This window comes from Anser anser (assembly GCF_964211835.1).
Source record: "Anser anser genome assembly, chromosome: 5".
In the NCBI taxonomy this organism is placed as follows: Eukaryota; Metazoa; Chordata; class Aves; order Anseriformes; family Anatidae; genus Anser; species Anser anser.
Window position 1 is genome coordinate 9,890,166 of NC_139725.1, and position 21,147 is coordinate 9,911,312.

General features: G+C 49.7%; 1 protein-coding gene across 4 annotated transcripts in view; it reads left to right on the forward strand.

Moving 5' to 3' along the window:
- BDNF (brain derived neurotrophic factor) overlaps positions 1-21,147 on the forward strand; it is a 64,652-nt gene that overhangs the window by 15,808 nt on the left and 27,697 nt on the right. For 2 of the 4 annotated variants that reach the window (XR_014584985.1, XR_014584988.1), the window contains 2 exons: positions 568-691; positions 823-1,313. Coding sequence is in view for 1 of the 4 variants with exons in the window: in XM_083838030.1 (XP_083694156.1) it covers positions 10,833-10,835 (3 nt within the window). In the remaining 3 variants the exon portion in view is untranslated. Of the gene's footprint in view, positions 1-567; positions 692-822; positions 1,314-6,762; positions 10,836-15,027; positions 15,210-21,147 lie in introns of those variants that run through there. The other 2 variants (XR_014584983.1, XM_083838030.1) reach the window with 2 other exon arrangements.

Consider the following 21,147-nt stretch of genomic DNA (forward strand, 5'->3'; position numbering starts at 1 on the left):
CTAAAATACTGTCAAGGTATTTGTCTCAGGCCCTTCTCTCACGGTCTTTCTTGCTCCTGTAAGCCAGTGAGAGCCGTGCACGTGAAGGGATCAGATCCATAGGAGAGCGTGTCAGAGACGTGAAGTTCTCCTGACTTTTTCCAGCCTATCTCATACCTAATGATCTTCCCAGACACATTCTCACTGTATCACCCCTGTTAGCACTTCTCCAGCATGTGGGTTTCAGATATCCCTCTTTAACTTACGGGAAATGGGGAGCTGAGCAAGAACACCTGCTGTTGCCCTCAGCCATTCTGTAATCTGTATTTCTTATTCCCAATATCATCATACTTCTATTCTGTTTAGTAGCCAGTTTTAGCATGCATGTAAATGCATATGGGTGCATGTAAATGTGTTATTCATGTACATTTTGTGCGTACTGGGGGGTTGGAAGCAGCAGGCCAGCACGATGTCTGGCCTTTCACTCTGGGACGCAATCTTCCCATTTTGTGTGGCCACAGTCCTCCAAGCCAGAGCTGCCCTGCCATCCCCGCAGGTGCTAACCCGTCTTCTCCTCTACCCCTGCAGCAGCACGGCCCGGCATCCCTGGTGCCAGTGGGGACGCGGGGTGGTGACGGGAGCCGTGCCCTGCCTGCCGTCCTCCTGTGAGCGCGTGCCAGGGCTCACCGGAGCACGGCAGCCTCTCCGTAAGGTAAGCCTGGGAAGTCTCATCTCAACACCAGCCTCGACCGCTGTGGGAGGAGAAGCAGGTTGCGAGGGCTGGGATCCAAGCAAGAGGCTCTGATTTCAATCTCTTCCCAAGAATTTCGTTCTGTGCCACAGGCAGCACCTGGAGACGCCTGCTCTCACCTGCGGTCCAGATGTACCCGAGGTGCCCGAGCTTCAGTGCGCTGGTGGCCCCTGCCTCTCCCCAGGAGCTGCTGCAGCAAGTGTCACAACACTCGCCGCTGTCCCCTGGCCTGACCCCCTGCTGCTGGGGCCAGCCAGCCCCCGCAGGGCGAGGGCCACATGCGCTGCTCGCTCCTGGGGGCATGCAGGCGGCTGCCAAGGAACAGCAAGCCATGCCCCCCGTGTGGTGCAATGGTGTCTGGAAGGGCGGGGAGGGCCAGCCCCAGAGCCTCACCCCTCGCGTTTATCTGCTGCACGTGGCTGTACGTAGGCATGGACCTCAGAGCTGCTGGATTTCAGAGCTGGTTATCCGTCGGCACTTTGGGGCTGTTTGTACTGGTAAATGTACATGGCAGGGAATAAGATCTACTAGTGACTCTGCACGGTAGAAACCCTTTGCCATAATAAAGGCTGAGTTGCGACTAGTAGTACTCAATTAGCTTCATTTAGTTATCAGTGCAGACAAGTAATGGCTGGAGTGGCTTGAACAGTTTTAGTTGTTTCCTTCTCCGCTGTGCCTGTGAGAGGAGCAAGGCAGGGCAGACAGATCCCAGCCCGGTGCCACTTGGCTCAGCCCCATGAAACTATGCAGCTGTGTCAATCCAGAGCAGCTCAGAACTCGGCCGGCACTTCTCAAATCGCATTCAAGGCTTTTTCGGTGGCTTTATGTAGTTAATTAACCGTGTAACAGTTGTTTGAATCATTTCGTCTTACCCTTGTTGTTGTGTTTCTCTACTCTTTGAGAAGATAATTTCGGCCAATACCCAAAATATATTTTTGAAAGAGGCTGGGTGGTGAAGGAAGGTGTCACATTAGGATCAGGTGATTTATATGCCGCTGATTAAGTTTAAATAATTGAAAAGTACTGGTATTCTATGACTTTCTTCTTACCTACTTACTTGAGATTAATCATTTGTTTTTCAGCCTACAGTTTTCCTTCTAGATTTTGCTCCCAGATTTTTCCTCCAGAGTTCTGCCACGTACTTTAGATTTACTGGGGATTACTCTTAAGCATGGCATGTCGAAAGATTTGTGAGAAACCTGAGAATAAGATAAATGTGAGATTATGAGAGACAGCATCTTCACAGCAACTGTATCTTTCAGACAGCAATCAGACCCACTGAAAGGCAGGGAAACCTTAGGCCAAGTTTCAGCTCAGTCTCACGTAACTGAGCAGACCTCAGAGACTGAAATTACTAATAATGATAGTCATCTGGAGTTTTCCTGAGAAATAATTTGGAGTGATCTTTGTTGTACTTATCTGAATCTTCACACCTCCCTTCCATGGTACTGTCTGGGTTACCTTCTCCTCACGCTGGAAAACAGGCTCCACGAAAAAATGAGTCACCAGTAAGAGATGGGAAAACATTGACATATATCATCAGCTCTCCAAGCCCGCTCTTTGTCCCAAGTGCTGATGGATTAAAAGCCTGATGGCCGAGGGAAGGCTGGCGGGGCGTGCAGGTGAGGCACCGTGGGGGATGAAGGATGCGTCCACAGCATGGCTGGGCTCGGGCGCTGCAGGCGATGCCTCGAAGGGCACGGGCTGTGGGCAGAGAGCAGGCACAGGGCAAGGAGCATGAGCACCCCTGCTGTGAGCAGAATAGGTGCGCTGTAACCTGTGGGTAAACCCCTAGGGTGGGTGGTGCAAGTCCAAGAGGACTTAAAGCAAGCTGGAATATCTGGTCACTGCTCTCTGCCAAAGCTCTGCATCTTCTTCTGATTTGTGTACGAGTTGAACAATGAACATTGTTTTACCCCCAGATTAATAACTGCTCATTGCCAGTGTTTTGCAGCTAGGCAGTAGGAACGACTACATATCCCTGATATTATGATACAAACACTTTTCCATGGATCTCTTCCCAGTGTCAAGTGATATACCCAGTGGGTACAGGGGAAGAGTCATTATATACTTCTTAGAAAAAAGTGTCGGGACTGCCAAATCTTGACCGGCATTATTATTGTGGGCAAACTGCTCAGGGAGTGAGCTGCAATATCAGAGCCATTTACTGGCAGTTTAAATGCTCCCTGCCTCAGTTTTTCTTATTGTAAAATGGACACCAAAATGTCCTTCAAAGCTGTAATGATCAGTTTGCATTTATGAAAGATCTGAGATCTTTGCATGAAATACAATAACTAGATGTGATATTCTTAACTGATGAGGAGTGTATGCTGTACAGACACAGGGATAAGTTATTTGCACAGTTTTATGGAAATAGGCTTAGTAGTGTGATTGCCCACCAGTAATCAGATTGGTAAACTACCATAGGATGTGATCTAGCCCATACCAAGAGAAACAGACTCATTACATCTAGCAGATTTGTGGTTTTCCCATTTTCCCATATCTCTGTAGTTATGCAATTTTCACTGAAAAATCACAATTTGCAGTTGTGCTTCGAAGTATTTATTCTTAACTATAGGAGCTGTGTTGTTCTGCATTTTATCTTCGTTTCTTCGAGAAAGCTAGTATATGGTAGTTTGTGACATTTCCATTATGAAAGATCCTTAACATTAAGCAGTTATTTAGAACCAAAAGCCCTTGCCCTAAGATACATATGGTTGCACTTAAGCTGAAATCACCACTTTATGTTAGAAAATATTGTTTTCATCATAAAAGGTAAGTGTTCCCAGAAGTGTATTAAAATGCTCAGAGATACAAAAGAAAAATATTGGAATTCAATCTTGGGTACCAATGTAAAAATATTTAAATATGCTATAAATTGCGCAGATCCAGCACTGTTCACTGAAGAGTCTTTCAGGTTATTAAAATACTTTCTGTTCAATGAGAGACACTAAGAGTAATCATGCAGTTTGTGTGCTGTTCAGTGTTAGAAACACTTCTGGATATACCTATTCAGTAGAGTTCTCTGGGTCACAAACAAAAGTTACTGCTGCTCCTATGAGGAGCAATTAGAATAGGAGAGTGCATCATAAATGAAAGTGGGAGGGAAAAGGTGTAGATTGTATTTAATTCAACTCCAGTAGAGGTGAGGAAAGGCAGAAAGGACTTACGTGGCTGAAGTGGATTGATTCACAGTGACACCCGCACACCCAAAGGCTTGCTATGTGCGCTGCCTGTGTGGTGTGGAAGGCATTGACTCATAGAGCCCATGCAGAAGAGCATCTTTAAGGCAAGCAGGCACCCTCACAGGGACACTCGGTGGAAATAATGGCACTTTTTTATTTTTTTTTGCCAGTCTAGCTCTTAGTGTTGGAAAAGCAGAAGCCAGTTGTGTCATGCCTGCTGGAACAGACGAGGTACTAACTGCCGCCCAGCGCAGGCTTTGTTGGCAGCCCACCTTCCTAACAGGTGAACAGGTAGAGCAAAAGGAAGGATGCTGCAGCAGGACGTGGGCTGCAAATGGAACAAAACCAACTTCAAATGTGCGATGCAAATAGAAGGTAGGAGTAGCAATAGCATTTTTTAGCAGCAACCTGTAACACTGCTGGCTTTGATGCCTTTACAATAAAATCCTAAGTAAGCCTGCACAAAATCTTCCCTTAGGCTTGCCTCTGTCTTTGGGCAGCTTGCTTTTGGAAAGGGAGCTTAGACCTCAGCTCTACTGCTTCATGTTGATAAAGAACAACAGATGTAATTCACCACAATAAATAGTGCATATAAGAGATGTACTGTGTTTAGTGTGTACCTGCTGTTCTTTACAGTAATGAACAACCCTAGGAAGAAGTTAGGCAGGCGTGAACAGCGCCATGTGAGGCAGAAAGCGTTGTGCAAATCCTCGAAAGACAACGCACGTCCTCGAAGCTGCATGTGTGCCAACACCCTTTAGCTCACTCCCAGGCATGCAGCTCTGCAAAATAATATTTTTTTTTCTGTGAAAATTCACCCATGCTCTGGCTGCAAGGTCTACCAGCAGGATCTGGGAGCTTCTGATTTGGTCTCGGGAGTCTCACCCAAGTACGCCTGCTTCTTCAGCAGCCTTTTGCTGAAGTTCCCAGCCCCACCTGCCAAAGGCAGACAGAGAGACCATGGTGTCTAGCAGGTGGTTTGCCCCCCAGGGTTGTGTGCGTTTTACAGTAAATGTACCTTGTGTTAAAGGATACTTGCAGGAATTCTTATGTAGGAGAAGCTTTATTTATTTAGGTCAGCATTAACACTATTTCCTGACTGTTGTGAATACCATCTCATGGGAGAATTTGTTTGTCATTTTAGTCAGAAAATGGCAGGATAAAGATATACGGGTCAGTTGCAGACATAGTCGGTGTGGGGATGGTTTTTCGGTTAACTCAGTGCAAGAGCCTGGATGAAGGTTATTATCTTACTAATTACCCTTAGTTCAGTGGTAGCCTCATAACAGCTTCTCTGTATTTCTACTGTCCTTTAGAGTGCTTTTCTCCTACATTACTGTTTCCTCGTTCCCCTCATTCTCTGTCGTCATCTCATTTCTCCCCTTTTTACGCAGGGGAGTTAAAGGGAACAGAGCTATATTTGAAAGAGTTCATCATATAAATGCAGAGACAATGTCAAGGGTCGCCCTTACGCAGAACTCTCCAGCATTCCTCAATCATTCTTGCATGATATGCACCTAATTCCTGGTGCTGTCTGCTAACTCCATGTATAATTTCTTCAGCAGATATTTTGCTCTTAACAATAACACGTTTCCATCATGCTCAAGGCGGTTCAAATACACAGCTGTGGCTGAGAACTCCCATTGAAGTCGATGGGGTATTTGGCTGTAAAGAAGTAGATTAATATGGTTTGGAGATAGTTTCCTTTTAAACATTAACTTAGAAAGGAACTAAAGTATGTGTTTACTTTTTACTCACGAGTACAATTAAGACTAATCCCTCTCGGTTCGGTAAGGGCATTTCTGTACTGGAAGTGCTGGAGTTCTCTCCTGACTCAGGGCTGCACCGAACAGCATTTCAGAATGTGACAAGGTGGTGGTGTAGCTTTTTTTTTTTTTTTCCCCACATTTATCATATATGTTTACTCTTTTTAAAGGAAACTGAATAAAGAGTCAGTTTAAATGTTAAGTTGCCCACAGATGCTTCCCCTGTGGTTACAAGAAGCGAGACGTATTCTTTATTGCTGCAGGAAAGGGTCCCCCACCATGTCAAAGCACCCAGTAATCAGGTTGCAATAGTAACAGATTACGGCTGTCATGTTTCTTTTTTCTCCAGGTTCTGATTTCTCTCCCTATCTCTGGTTTTATTCTAGTAAGAGATACCCGGTGGCTCATTTTGCTCAGGTCATCCAGGAGAACTTACATGGGCCAATAGTTTCCATTACATTTATCTCATCTCCTGTCTTTTGCAGCTCACCTAAGTGAGTGCCACACAAGCAGATGAGATATAGTCCGAACTACATTTGCATCAGTGGTAGTCTGAGGAAAACAAAGCAAGGGCGTTTAATCTGAGTTCTCCCAAATCACGCCTCTTCCATGGATAACAGAAGGGGTTTAAGCAAAACTTTTTGCAGTGGCTGATAATGAATAAGTACTTCATGTAAAGCTTTCAGGCCAGTTCCTCAGTCCTGTCTGTGGTCCCGTCGTGCAACAAGAGCAGTGCGGGGGGACCCAAAGCCAGACAAAAGAGCAAAGCGAAGGGTTTCCCCGGCACGAGCAGACTGGTGGCTGGCACAAGGCTGGCGTCCCTGCTGTCCCCTCAGCCATGCCTCCTCCTGCTGCAGCCTTCGCTGCTGTCCCCACAGCATGGGTGCAGTGGCCGAGGCGCCTGCCTCCAGCTCTCGGCCCCAACCACCTGTGGGGACGGGAACCTGACGTTACCCCGTCTCACATCAGGCCCAGCTTTCCTGGTGGTGCTGAGCTCTAGCCACCGGGAGCTCTTCCCCTCTCTCCTGCTTTTATCAAGTGTGAAGATGAGCTCGGCGCAATTTGTGATTTTTTTTCAAAGAAATGCCTCCCTAAGGCACTGGCACGGGGTGACGAGCAGGAGAGGACATCGCCCCCGCCAAGGCACGTTTGGAGGAGCCCGCTGGTGCAGCATGCTCATTGAGGTGAAAACACAGCAAACGCACCCGCCGCAGCCTGCCTACTCCATAGTATTTCCTGGTATTTTGAGGAGACGGAAAGCAAGCTGAAATGTTCTGGTGCTTTAAAGGAGGACTAAGCATTGGTGGGAGGCTTGTTTAGTATCTGAGTGGGATCATGACTACGATGTTCATCTGCATGTTACCAGCATGGAAAATACGCAATTGGGAGCGGTTTGAAGACGAGTAGGCTCAGGAAGAAAGGGAAACTATTCCAGGGAGGGAGGAGGTAGCGGCTGCTGATGCTTGCAGCATGAAGATCGTGGAAAAGCTGGAGATATCAGACCGGGATAATCTGCAGGAGGAGGAGATCAGGCACAGATCAACACTTTATGGGAGGCTACCCTAAAAGCATTCTGGCAGGATGGCATTTACCCTCGGGGCAGCAGCAGGGCGGGTGCCAAACCCGCCTGTTGAAGCAGCAGGAGGTTACCAGCCAAATGTGCATGCCGTGACCCTGGGGGACCTTTCTTTCAAACGTGCCTTTAGTTTGCTGGCATGTAGAGGAGCTGGCAGCCACGCTTCACGCCAGTGATGATGCAACGTAGCTCTCCTTTCAGAAGTGTCTCCATAAAGCTGACAGATGCTGTTATCGCCTGGTTCTGCCCGGATCGCTGGCCCCAGTGTTCGAGGCGGCTTTTGGGTGATGTGTAAGCGAGCAGGGAGCAGCACGTGCAGAATGGATGCAAGGTGTCTTCCAGCGCGTGCCTAGCAGGGTAGTCATCTGCACGTTGTGGTAGTCTTTCAAGTATGTGAAAAAGCCAACAAATAACAGCTCGCTGCTTCTGCCTGATGCTTGAAGCCAGGGAATGAACATTTGCAGCTCACTTAGGATTTCGGTGTGTTTGGCAGGTTGGTTCAAGGCACCATGACTTTCTAGCAATGCTCCTGCAGTATTCTTCACATTCTTTTGTCTAAGAGAGGGGAAAATGTATGACTGATTCCTGCTTAATTAGGCCTCATCTGCTAAACACTTTTGTCACTATTTACATATGAGTAGTCCCACTGAAGTCAGGTCCAACAGCTGTATACTTCATCTGGTAACAATGTAAATCCAAGATAAACACACTTGGAACAAGAGATGTACATTGCCTTATATGTATGAACTACCTGAATAGAGCAAATGCTGTGTCGTACAATTCTGGCAAGGGCTAAAAGCTATCCTGTTTCAACACCCTGTAAGCAGATCACCTGGTTATTAGTCTTAAATGATGGACCAAACTCTTCACACTAGTGCTGACTTTTACTGAAGAGTTATAACTTGCCAAATGAGTAACTTGGATTAATTGTTTGCCCCTATGATAATATGAAAAATAAAAATAAAAAATACTCCCCACATACTCCCATCAAGTGCCTTTTTGTGGCTGGGTGTCCCATGGCCTCGGGATCTATTCTCCTGGAGGTAACAACCAGTCAGGAATGGGACGTAGGGAAAGGAAACGGCTGGAAACTTGATGGACAGCTGGGTTTAATTCTGTCTCAGCCCCTTTCCTCATTCCTTTCTTGCAGGAGTCTCTCTGAACCGCCTGCCAGGGACCCTTCTCCACCACTGTTGTGCGTTCACTCATGTCCCATCTTTGGCTCTGGTCCCTCAGAGCAACGTGGGCTGTTCTGTCACCAGTGAGTGTCCGTGCGGGGACTGTGACTGTTCTGTACTACCTCCTCCTCCTCCTCTTCTGCCAAGGAATTTTGCTTTTTGGCATCCCATATCACCCTGCCCGTGACCTTTTGTTCTTCCATACACCATATCTCTAGAGTCTTGATTACTGCGCTTGTTTTTTTCATAAGTACTTCAGACTGACATGATTGAGGCAACGTAGAGCAAAATCTCCCTTCAGCAAACACATGCTTAATTTGGTCTGATGACCGCGAGATGGGTTATCAGCTGCTGCCTATTCCAGTGAAATGGGTGGGGTGGGGTTGGATTATCTTAAACAGAAGTGTTCACCAGAAGCTCTTTGAGATAGCTCTATAAATGAGTATTCTTGCATGTTGTTCTGTCAGCATGACCCTGCCTTAGTATCCTTGGCAAAGCTCATCCATTTGCTCTGGAACAGGCCTGAATTGACTGCGTGTCCTGTTCTTGCCGTGGGTCCCTCTTAGAAAGCCTTCTGTGGAAGTTTTTAGTAAGTTTAATGTTACTGTGTCATTATAATACTGTGATCCAGCAAAGTTTCCATCTGGACATCCTTAATGACTGAGAACTTCCTCAGAAAGTGAAAATACCTGGAAGTTAATGATCTGAGAAGTAGGTGAGGAACAGATAGACTACTTTCTTACAAATGATACAGCTAGAATGACTTTCTGGATGAAAGACTGTATTTCTTGAGTTTTGAAGTATGTAGAATTGTTTGTTTGTTTGCTTTAATTGATACTACTTCCTTACTGAGTTGTCTCTACCCACAAGTGCTGAGGACTCCCTGAAGTCAGAAACTTTTAGGGCTCAGATGTGTACTTGTATGACTTTCTGTCCAAAGCAGACCCCACCATAGTTGTTCTACTCCTCGGAGGGAGAGGTGGCAGCTGTTGGCTTAGAAGGTTGGGAGAAGGCATGGTGTGATGCAGTCCCCCTTTGTTAAAACACTTGTGGGGTGTTTTAAGTGGCATTTAAAAAGTGGTGTTCACAACTGGTACTAGCACTATCAGTGCTTCCAACGGTGGAAAGTTCAGTTCCCTGACTGAAGATCAATACTTAAGGATGGGTCTTGGGTGACAATTGACGGGGTAATCTACTGGGTGCAGCCTTACAGCAGCAGCAGCCTTTGGGAGCAGCTCTGCCCGTTGCAGGCCACACGGGCAGCGTGTGATGCTGACGAAGGGGGTCAGCAGTCCTCTTCTGGGCAGGTCGGCTGGAGACCACTCGACGTGCCTTCTTGCACCTTGCCCCCAGGACGGCCGAGGCAGGAAAGTACCAGCTGTACCAGTCTTAGGGCAGCATCTGCTGGTTATTGCATGGATCAACATAAGTGGTTGTCATGGAAGAGGCTGCTGGCTTTGGCTCCCGGGCGGAGGTACCTGGGGCTCGGGCCGGGGGGGCACAGGCTCCGCCGGGGGAACTCCCCGCAGCGCCCTGGGAGCAGCCGCCCGGGAGGGAGCGGCACCGGGCGAGGGGCTCCTGCCTCCGCCTTCCCCCCGGTACCGCCGGCAGCCCCCACAAACTTTGCCGGGGCCGCAGGCCGCCTCCGAAGGCGAGGGCGGGCGGGCCGGTGTCGCCCCCAGCCCTCAGCTGGCCGCGGTGGGGGGGACCCGGGGACAAAACGGGGGACGGGAGCGCGGCGGCAGCGGGGCCCGCAGCCCTCCCGGGGTCGGGGGGTGGCGAGGGCAGAGCGAGGAGGGGGCGAGGTGCGGCGGGGACAGGCCGGGGGCTCCGAGGGAGCCGGTCGGGGCAGCGAGCCGCCTCCTCTTGCGGCGTGCAACAAGTCCCTGGAGCTCTCCCCGCGAGGGCGAGCGAGCCCCGGGGCCCCCGATGGGTACTCACCTGCCGGCTCCGCGCCGCCCCGTGTCGCTCGGCCCCGGGTGCGGGCGGGGAGCGGGGCCGGGCTCTCCCCGGGAACTTGGCGTCCCGCTCCGGCGTGCGGGGGGCGGCGGTCACGTTCCGCGGCGGCAGCCGGTAACCCCTCTCGTTCATTGGGATCACGTAAGAACTCGGAGGGAAACGTGACTCTGAGCTAAGGCGTTTGCGTACGTCTATAGGTTCTTAAAACTCCCTGCCAGCCGCTTTCTGTCTTCTGTAGGCACCAAGGTGGCGGAGAGTTGAAGCTTGCGGATATTGCAAAGGGTTATTAGAATCATAAGTCACACCAAGTGGTGGGCGATCCACTGAGCAAAGCAGAAGTTCTCACATGATGACTTCAAACAAGACACATTACCTTCCAGCATCTGTTGGGGAGACTGGATTTTAAGACACTTCTGTCTCCAGGACAGCAAAGAAACAATGGTGAGTACCAATAAAAAGCCTATTTTTGTAACTGGGGAGAGGGGAAAGAAAAAAAAAAAAAAAAAAAAAAAGGCTTGCGATGTTGCTTAACAACAGTATCTGGTACCACGGGCTGGGCTGTCTGGCACTTGGCGTGCCGGAGGACGGGACCCGCGGCGGCCGGCAGCACGGCGGTGCGGGCAGCGCAACTTTCCCCGGAACGCTCCGCTGCGGGGCTGCGCCGGGATCCCCGCCTCGGAGAAACTTGGAGCCGCCGGGGAGCGGCGCGGAGCCGGCCGCCCGCTGCCGACGGCTGTCCCCAGGCGGGCCGGGGGCCGGGCCGTGCCCCGAGCCGGGCCGGGCCGGGCCGTGCCGGGCGGGGGCCGGGGCGCGCAGGGGGCGCGCAGGGGGCGCGCAGGGGGCGCGCAGCGCCGCGCGCTTCACGTGACGGGCACGGCGGCGAGGAGCGGCCGGGGCGCGCAGGGGGCGCGCAGCGGCGCGGGGCCGGCGGCGGCGGGGCAGCACCCTGGACAGAGGCGGCGGGGGAGGCCCCGCGCCCCGGCGGGCTCGGGGAGCCGCGGGCAGCCGGTACCGACCCCCCCCCCCCCCCCCCCGCTCCTCACCCCTCCTTCCCGTCCTTCCCATCCCATCCCCTCCCCTCCCCTCCCCGCCCGCCGCCCTCTCGCCCCGCTGGAGCTGGGCGAAGTTGAATTCCTAGCGGTGCGGGCTGGAATAGGAAAAGGAGGAAAAAAAAAAAAAAAAAAAAAAAAAAGAGTCTTGCAAGCTCCGGGGGTTGGTTTGACGGTGTCAAGTTTGGGAAATGCGAGTGTTTATCGGCACGATCTAGCCACTGCTTGTGGTGTTAGCTGTGACTAAGGTAAGCGGGAGGGTGATCCCCCGGCGGCACCCCTCTGCCTGCTGCCCCCGTCTCGGTGCCGTGGGGATGGGTTCCTGCTCTTTGCCGAGTTTTGGTACCTTTGTGGCTGGGCGGTGTGTGGAGGCTAGCGAAGGTAGGAGCAGCTTGATGAGATTTCACTACGACTTGAGTTAAGTTGTGCCTGATTTAATCTGGGAATCTCGTATCTCGATGTGCGTGTGCATGCTATGGGCAGAGATGCAACCGATCTTTACCTAGATAAGCAGATGCGACGGATTTTTCCCTAGCCGGGGATGGAAGTTGCTTTTGCATAGCTAAAGAGATGCAGCTGAGCTCTAGCTGGCACTATGCACAACTGATCTCGCATAGATAAAGAGACGCAGCTGATCTTTACCTACATGGAGATGAGCCGGTCCCCAGCTTGAGGGATCGCTGATGGCCCCTCTGTGTGTGCGAGCTACGACGGAACGGGAGCGCCGTGCATGTATTGCTGATGATCCAATATCCGCAGCTACTTTGCTATAATTAAAAGGGGAGGGGGGGGGGGGGGAGGTGTTTGACAAGCCTGAAACCCAAACGCAGCCCCCCCACCTGGAGATCGCTCGGATAAGCTTTCTGCTCATCTCCCTCTCTCTAGTCTCTCCCCCCCCCCCCCCCCTTCCTACGTAGAAATGTAGCTAATAATATTTAGTCTCCGGGCTAAAAATAAGCTCTAGAAAGTCAGCAGTTTGGCGGAGCAGCGGCGGTAGCAGCAGTGCTCGCAGGTAGACAAGCTCCGGGGGTCTCCGGCTGTGCGCGGAGCCCGTGCATTGATTCCCCCCCCCAGCCACCCTCACCAAACCCGGGGGTGTTTTGGGGGGGGGGGTTCCTCCTGCGGAGGGGGGGGGGGCTCCGAGCCGAGCGGCGCTGCCTCGGCGAGGAGACCCCGTCCCCGTGCCCCCCTGCTGGCCCCGAGGGGCGGCCGAGCCGGGCGGCGCCCCCCTCCCGGGCACCGCGGGGGCGCTCCCTGCGGCACAGCCCCGCGGCCGCCCCGCTGCGGCGCCGGGCCCCGCCGGGGAGGAGGCAGCGATGGAAGGAAGGAGGGATGGGAGGAAGGGAGGGAGGATCCCGCGGCCCCGCCGCCCCCGCCTCCCGCCGGGCTCCCGCTCCGGCTCGCACGTAGCGGCGCCGAGGAGGGAACCCCCCGGCAGGCGGGGAGGGGGCGGCATCCCCGCTGCGCACCCGGGGGCTTCCCCCCCGCGCCCCCCCGCGGCGCCGTTGTCACGGCGACCGCCTCCAACCCCCCCCGTGGGCACCGTCCTGCGTGGGCCGGGGATGCCCCCCCGGAGCCGAGCCAAAATGGAGGTGCCGCGGGACGGCCCCGGGGGGCTGTGCGGGGCGGGGGGCTCGCTGCCCGCGGAGGAAAAGGGCCCTCGGCCGGGCGGGGGCAGGCGCAGGAGCGGTGTATTTTTCCGTTTCCACTTTGAAAACTTGCGTTTGCCGGGATGCCCGGGCTAGGCGCGACGGGAGGCGTTTCTCGGCAGCTCTGAGGCGAGGAGGGACTGGTCGAGAAGAGGCCGGCCTCAGGAGTGTCTGTCGTCGGCAGGCTGGAGCGCACTCAAACGCACCTCCTTTGCGGTCCCCGTGTCACTAAATTCGTACCCAAACGTCCTCTGACCGGTTTTCACTTGGGAAGGAGCCAGGTGGTGCCACTAGTGCCTGAACGCACTAGTGTGGTGGTGAGCCCTACCCAAGGCTGTCCAGTCCCCAAAATACACAGCTCTGGTACAGAGGAGGTTGCCAAGGAGCTTCTGTTTATGTGAATTTTCCACTCCGGGGATAATCTTGTATGTCTTCATACACTTTAATTTTACACCCGTTACTTTGTCACCGGCTCTTAAAACCTCTGCGTTCTGATATTGCCCTTCCTGCCTCCGCCGTCTTGTTTGTGCCCAGTTCCGATCGCTCTCTGTGGAGACGAATGGGACGGACGGCCGCTAACAAATGACACGGGGCCGTATTTGGTCACATTTGCTCGCAGTGACTCATACCTTAATCTGCAAGTAGCTTTATTGATTTTAGTACCTAGTATTTCTCCAGGAGCTGTCACCCATTTGGTGGTGGTTCGTCACCGCCGTTCGTCTCTTATGGTTATGATAGTGTAAAATGTCGGATCTCCTCTGAGGATCTCTCCGTCCTGCAAAGCTTTGATGTGGCAGCCTGTCTTTCTCCTTTCTAACAGTTCTCTGTTTATTTTACCTGATGCCACAAGTGTTGTTTTCAGTGGTTCAGTGACCCTCAGGTGTCTGTGTCCAGTCTGAGATGTTTTCCTGTGTGGTATTTGACATAGGCCTGATCTTTCCCAAAGTTCTTCATTCTCTGTACCTCTCCATTTGCATAACCACTTGATTTTCAGAGTACTTCAATAATTTTCTAATTTCAAAATGATCTGACAGTTCCCACTACTTATTTCTAGAGGCCTTCCCTGACAGGCCTGGAGGATTGCATAGCATTTCATTGATCCGAGGTGGCTGGATTTGACTTTGCACAGCGAGTCCTTTATTTTGTTTCTTTATCACGCCAATATTGTCGAGCTCTCAGAAATGCCCAAAGAAAATGCAGGCTGGCTGCCATTTAGTAACCATGCTCTGCTTCCTAAATACGGTGGCATATGATTGCCCAGCCACGAGAAATTCTGGAAAGGTGGATGAATCCCTAGGGAGAGATTTTGCTCAGTGCTGTAAGTCTTACCATGAATCACAGTAGTAAATCACCACTGAGCACTCTAAGATGTAGCTGCTAGAATTTTTTTAATCAGGTACACAAACAAAAAGAGCATCCATAAGGTTTCAGGAGATCTAGTTCATTCCTCTAGCAAAAAATAGTAATTTCAAGTGCTGTAAACAGCATCTTGTGTAAGGAACAGTACCTCTCTGAAAATCAGCAGGTTCCTTCAGACTTGGCAAACAGGCAGGTAGCACAAGCTGAAAGACGTATGGAGAGGTGCTTTCACAGCTTCCTCCCCTTTGGGCTAACATTAGATGGAGAATGCAGCATTTCTTTTGTTTGTGGAAAAAAACCCTTGGATGGAGGCTTGGAAACTGGGACTAACAAAAACAGGCTCATCCAAGTGGCCCTTAAAATGGGGACAATGGCTGTTGGGGCATAAAGAGCTAGAAAGAAGGAGCTGAGGAACGCAGGTCTGGCTTTGCCATGCTTCTTGCCATTCGTGGTTGGCGAGTCCAGCTAGCAATAGAGACCACAGAATATGGGCAGAGTATACATAAACATGAAATACTTTTATGCCTGGAAGTAAGTGTTTTAAACAAATCTGAGCAGCCCGTGTTTCCCTTGCAGGTGGGCTTCCAATTATTTTTACACTTCTTTTCTGCCTCTCTCCCACCTCATTGTTGGGAATGCTGAAGTGCCCTGGCAGGAAGATGTGATGGGACGTCCTGGGGCTTGTGACGAGCTGCTCGGTGCGCAAACCGCCCAACAGCTCCAGTGATCCCTGCGCCCACACGCAGGCAAGGTGCAGTGCAACACAGGGCACTGACTTCTCCCATTCCCTGAAAATATCTCTGAGACATACTCTTGCAAAATTGTAGCCAGGAAAACATAACGACTGACATAGAGTTCATATAACAACTGCCCACCCATTTCATTATTTCACAAATGTGTGATTCGTGCTTGTGAGCTGTCACTGTTAACATTTCCATCTGTCTCAATATTGCTTCTATTCTTAGTTGCTATGTGATAGATGTAGGTGTATGAAAAGGATTTCTCCCCCTTCCCTGTGTCATGAAACAAAATAAACGAAAGCCACATATGTGTATCCATGCCTTTCATGAGGGCAGTAAGAAATACCAGCACCCTGGCGGCACTCCCTCCGTTGGAAGTAGCGGTGGAGTAAGAAACATACGGCTGGGGCCTCTGGGTACTACTGCTAGAACACGTACACAACGGGGAGAAACGTAAGTCAAAACCTAACCACAAAAGAACAATAATGCTTTGATCTGCTTTTGAACGTGTAGCTTTAGAGACCTATTTTCCTAATCACATAAGAATGGGAGTAATTTTGCTTATCGCGTAATCCTAATTGGTGGTTTCGTGAGGCAGCCTCAGAGGGCAGATAGCTGGGACACACATGAGCATTCAAAGGTCTGGGCCGTTGGCTGTGGGGAGCTTTCCAGACCTGGAGCCTCCAAGGTACTTGTTGCTCGGACAGACAGAAAACTCTCCGCATGAGGCAGGCAAGTCCCGCGTTTGTCCGTGCATGTGTGCCAGCGCTGGATGTGATGGGGTACCCGTAAACTCTTGTGGTCTCCTTACAAAATGCACCTTTTGGAGTGGCTAATAGCCACGGCCCACCTCCTGTCCAGCCCCTCGGTGGGGGCTTTGCTGGGGGGCTCAGCCGCTGCGCTCCCCCTGCTCCTCCAGAGGTAAGTGGCTCCCCAGGGCATCCCGTGGGTGGTGTGTGCGGTGGGGCTGTGATCGGCCGAGGTCTCGCCAGAAGCACCTAAATATATACTTTCTCTTCCGCCCACCTCTTAGTGGTCTGGTCTTTCTTTGTTTTTCTTCCCAAAATAGCATGCACAACCCAAATTTAACAAGCATAAGCCATACACGCTGGCCTCCAATTTATTTTGACATTTGGCAAGAATGATTACGCGACGCGTTCATTAAGTCATAACATTTTCACTACTTGGCCATTTCAGATTGTTATTGACTGTCGCGCATGTGAAAATAACAAATTTATTTATTTCAAAATGGGAAGTAGACCACAAACCTCTGAACACAATGTGTTGTTTCTGGATGCAATGTACACAGAGACTTTTAGAGGCGTAGGTCTCACCTGGCTGTAAGAAATAATGGTTCCTTTCTGAAAGGGGTGAGGAGGGGCTTATTATCCCCTGAAATGTTTATAGGGTTGTGCAGTGAAGGAGGTCTAGGCAGACAAGTTGTTTCCTTTTTCTTAAACAGAGCCCCTTCCTCCTGACAATCCTTTGTGGGGCTTATGAAAAATGCATTAAACAGTTACGGTAATAGATAATTAGATGGACCAGCTAAAAGCAATATGAAAGGGGGCTGGTAGCACAAGGATTACAGAAGGTGTGTGGGCATTTTGACATCCAGAAAACATTATAGATCTGGTCTCAGCTACCTCAGTCTCATGATGATAATTAAGAAATGTGGGTGTAGAAAAGCTATTCGCATGGTTAGGTTGGATTATTGCTGCAGTTCAAAACACAATTGGCACAGACACCCACACTGGACATGATTGCCCTTTGATGAGGCAGATACTGACTTTTTAAAGTTGACATAGTTAAAATTATGTCTAAAGTTTATGGGGCCACAAGCTTCTGACTGGATTCCATTATTATAACAAATTGTAACACACAAGCTGAAGCACTTTAAAAGGAAAAAAAAAAATGAGGAACGTTGAGGAGGAAGGGACCCTGGCAGTGAGAATGCTTCAGGACTTAACCCTTCTCTCATCTGTTCAGCAGAGTAGAAGAACATGGGTGATGTCCAGAGGGTTTGCTTCATGTGAGTTTCATATGCATTCCCATACATCCTCCTCAGAGACAGGCTAGAGGGAAGGCCAGCCAGGCTGGTTCCTTGTCTGCTTCATTGTTAACCCGGAGCATAAATCTGGCTCCTCTATGGCTTGTGTGTTGTGCGGCAGATCTTTGCAGTTCTTTCGCCTCAGTTTGTTCATCAGCAATACAGATGTGTTACAAAACTCTTACCCGAGCACTAAAAAGATGAAAAATACCACGGATGGAAAACAAAAAAAAAGTTCAAGATTCTTTATAAGTAGATTTTTTTTTTTTTCAAAGAGATGAGTGCAAATGGAAAGAGAATGATGGAGACTCTCGATGGGGTCTGTTAGTGCATAGGATAGGACATAACAGTATAGCTTGACCTACTCACTCTTGCAGGGTGTTATCTCTCTGTTAGAGACACTAAACGTGTGCAGATATGGAAACTTCAAAATATTGACTTCAGGCCCGATCCTGCTTTTGGGTGTATTTATTCTTTTGCGCACTTGACTTTTTAAAACAACAGCAATGGAAGAATGTTACACGGTGGCCCAGTGGTCATTCCATACTTATCACTTAATTGCCATTCAGTTTTTCCCTGAGGAACCAGAAAAAGCCACGTGTTGATGAGAGAGACAGATCTGCAACAGCACCTGACACTTCAAAATCATCTCTTTTCCAAAATCTTCAACGCAGACTCAGTTCTATACTGTTTGACGCTGTGTTCAAAGAGGCTTTCAATTTTTCCCCGTAAAACTATCATCAAAAACTTACAATGATGTTTGATATAATATTCAGATGCAAGACTAAATTTATAATGAGGACAATGGATTTCAGGCAAACAGGTGGTTACTAAAAGGAAAAAAAAATCTGACAGCAAATACCTTTTGAAAATTGACCAACTCTACTGAGAATGGGATGCAGTGAAAGTCATGAACGGGGTCAAGAGAATGGAGCTGCCGAGGTAGTTAGTTGGCTCTGTCAAATAAATGTTCATTCACATCTGTTGAAAGTTTATAAAACCATCTGAGAGGATATTTGGCTGAGTTTTGTAAACAGATATCTGATAAAATAGAGTTGGCCAAGAAAAAAAAGCCCTAATAGTTTTAAAGCGAGGCTAAATTCTAGTTTTGGAATTTTCCAGTGGATGACAATGTATCTCAAACATCCTTTGCTTCTGTGCATGCCCCTTGCTGTAGCCTGAAGTGTGATACCGCTTATGCTATTGTTGAAATTTTATTGCATCAGAAGGGAAAAAATGAATAATGTATCTATTGGCTATAGAAAGACATCCACACAAGGAGTGAATCTTACAGTATTTCCCATATCAGTCTCTTTCTGTGTCCCAAATTTGGTTTACCAACTAAGTTATTCTAAGTCCTTATACCACACTCATCCTTCATCGTGGTATTTGAACACCTTTCTAAGTGACATGACTAATATCTGCCACATGTTTTGCACTCATCCTTTCCCAAGGGAACTAATGCTTCAAGTCTAGTTTTTTTTCCTTTGCTTTTCTTGCTGTGCGTCGGTCTCTCACAAAGGTCGGGGTGGTGTGAGAGGTAAGAATTTCATCATGGACTCACCCGATTCTTCTCTTTCCCCTGGTGCTTGCCGCTACCTCAGCCGTCCGTCACTCTATCCACCACCTATTCCCCAGGCAGATCTGATTCTCCTGCTTTTCCCGCCCACCACCTGTTGTTTGCCTGCTCCCAAATCCTTCACCTAGACTCAGTCATCAGCTGATCCGACCACAGTCATAGTCCAGGATATCCACTGCTGTTCTTAGCGCTTTTTTTTTTTTTTTTTTTTTGAACTCTTTGAAAGATCCCAGCTTCTCTGACTTCAGAGAGGCTTTTGTTCCCCAGTCTATCGCCTTTGGCACCAAATAGTTATTTTTATCATCCCATCAAAGATCTCCTGCAGCATTCACTAAGGAAAATTCTGCTAGCTCACAATTTTTAGGGAGCCCAAAGCGACCAAAATATCTGACAAGAAGGCTGAGCCTTTTTTTAAGGCAAAGCGAGAAAGTTAATTTTAAATGGTGAGAATGTCATAATCGTTTATCCAGAGGGATTTTCCAGACAAAGTGGGGCGGAAATTCAAGCTCTCACAAGGCACGCGCTTCAGGGCAGAGGAGAGACGGAGAAGATGGACTTTCCACATTTGTTTTCTGCTGGGTTCGCCCCATCCCCTGGCACGCCAGCCTGCCCCAGAGCAGCAGGGCAGGACCGAGGCGATGTACTGCCGCCTCCACCACCACCAGAGGCCATTTCACCAGCTGCTGCTTCTGTGTGACAGCTGCCCGGGGCTCTGATTAGCAGCACGGCTTCCAGCTCGCCTCTGCCAGGGCTGTAAACGCGAGGCTTGTGTGTGTGATGCCAGTTCCCTCTCAGAAACTGAGAGTCGGGCAGGCTTCAGCGCCTGTTCCCCCAGGACGTACTGGGGATGATGCAGACGCAGTGCTGAGCCTCGTTTGGATCTGTTTGCCTCTTTGTTTCCCTCAATTTGCATTTCCGACGTGGTTTTCAGGCTGGGATGGCAGCAGAGCCCACATGTGACCCCCTAGGTGCCCTGCAGGCCAGCCCTTCCCAAGAAGCCCACAGTTGCCTTTGGCTCCCAGAGCTAATTGCAGGGGGCGTTAATGCCCTCCTGCCCCGCAGCAGCCTCTCCCTCTCCAATCTGGCTACAGAGCTGTCAGTGGCCGTGGGTGACAGCCCAGACAGGGAACAAGGGCAGGGGGACTTTTAACTCCTTCTGTAAAGAGGCAACTCTTCTGTAAAGAGGCAACCCGTGTCTCTCGGACATAGGCACTTTGGAGACTGTGGCTCGGAGAGCTGGGACCACTGCAGTGGTGGGACGGAGCTGTGGCCGTGAGCCCTCCCTGTGCCCCCCGGTACCACTGCCATGGTGCAGGCCCACTGGCCGTGCCCTCAGATGGGATGCTCTGCAGCCACAAGTGGGGCAATTTGCCTTGGTCTGCCTCATGGCCACTTGGTGAGGCAGAGGCTACGATAGCACAGGTAGGGAAGGGGTAGGAAAGGAAAGTTATAGGGTTGTATGTGTCCCTGGCAGGCTGGCGCCGGGTCGCAGCATCTCCTGGGGCAAGCCGGCCATGTGGCCGGGGGTGTCCGGACAGGAGGGCAGCAAACCCAGCGGTAAAACGAGCATGTTGTCATTGTGCCTCCCGAACTCTGACAACCACTGCAGGTTTCGGGCAGTTAACGGGGCCTACATTAAGAAACTAATCAGAAACAAGCCCCTAGATTATACCAGTTCTTACTCATTTTCTTTTATCTCAATACAGCTCCTTCAAAGAATATTTTTAACGGATCTTTTAAACATTTCTAGTAAGAGGCAATAGACAAAATGTCATAATTTCCATATGAAGGAGTTTCTGTCAGTGCAATTCCTTTCTAAAAAGCCATTTTACCCTAATATGGTCCCAAAGTTTAAGTAACATATTCTGTCGCAATGACTTTTGCATCAAAACAATTTTTCTGTGTTTCATATCCAAGAAAAAATGTTGAATATTTAAATTCCGTATCCTTTTTGATCTTAATTCCCATCACAGAAGAGCTCTTTAGGCCTCATCAATGTGCTCTAGGTACAATATCAGAGTATATTTTTCATATGATGGGATCTAACCCAAATTAGGAAACCAAAGGGGAACACGCTATACGTGCCTGGAAGGGAAACGGATTCTGCTCCGAGCATAGAGCAGGGTAAAGCATCAAACAGAAACGTAACAAAAATATAAAATAATGGTTTAAATTCCTCGCCGCAGAATCCTTGCTTAAAACCTAGCACTGGGCTCTGTGCTGATTTACACACTTTGCATTCCTGCTGACTTCAGTGGTGTTTATATTCAAATAACCAAAGGCACAATAAGGCCGTGCAGGATGTCATTGGATTGTAATGAGTTATAGCT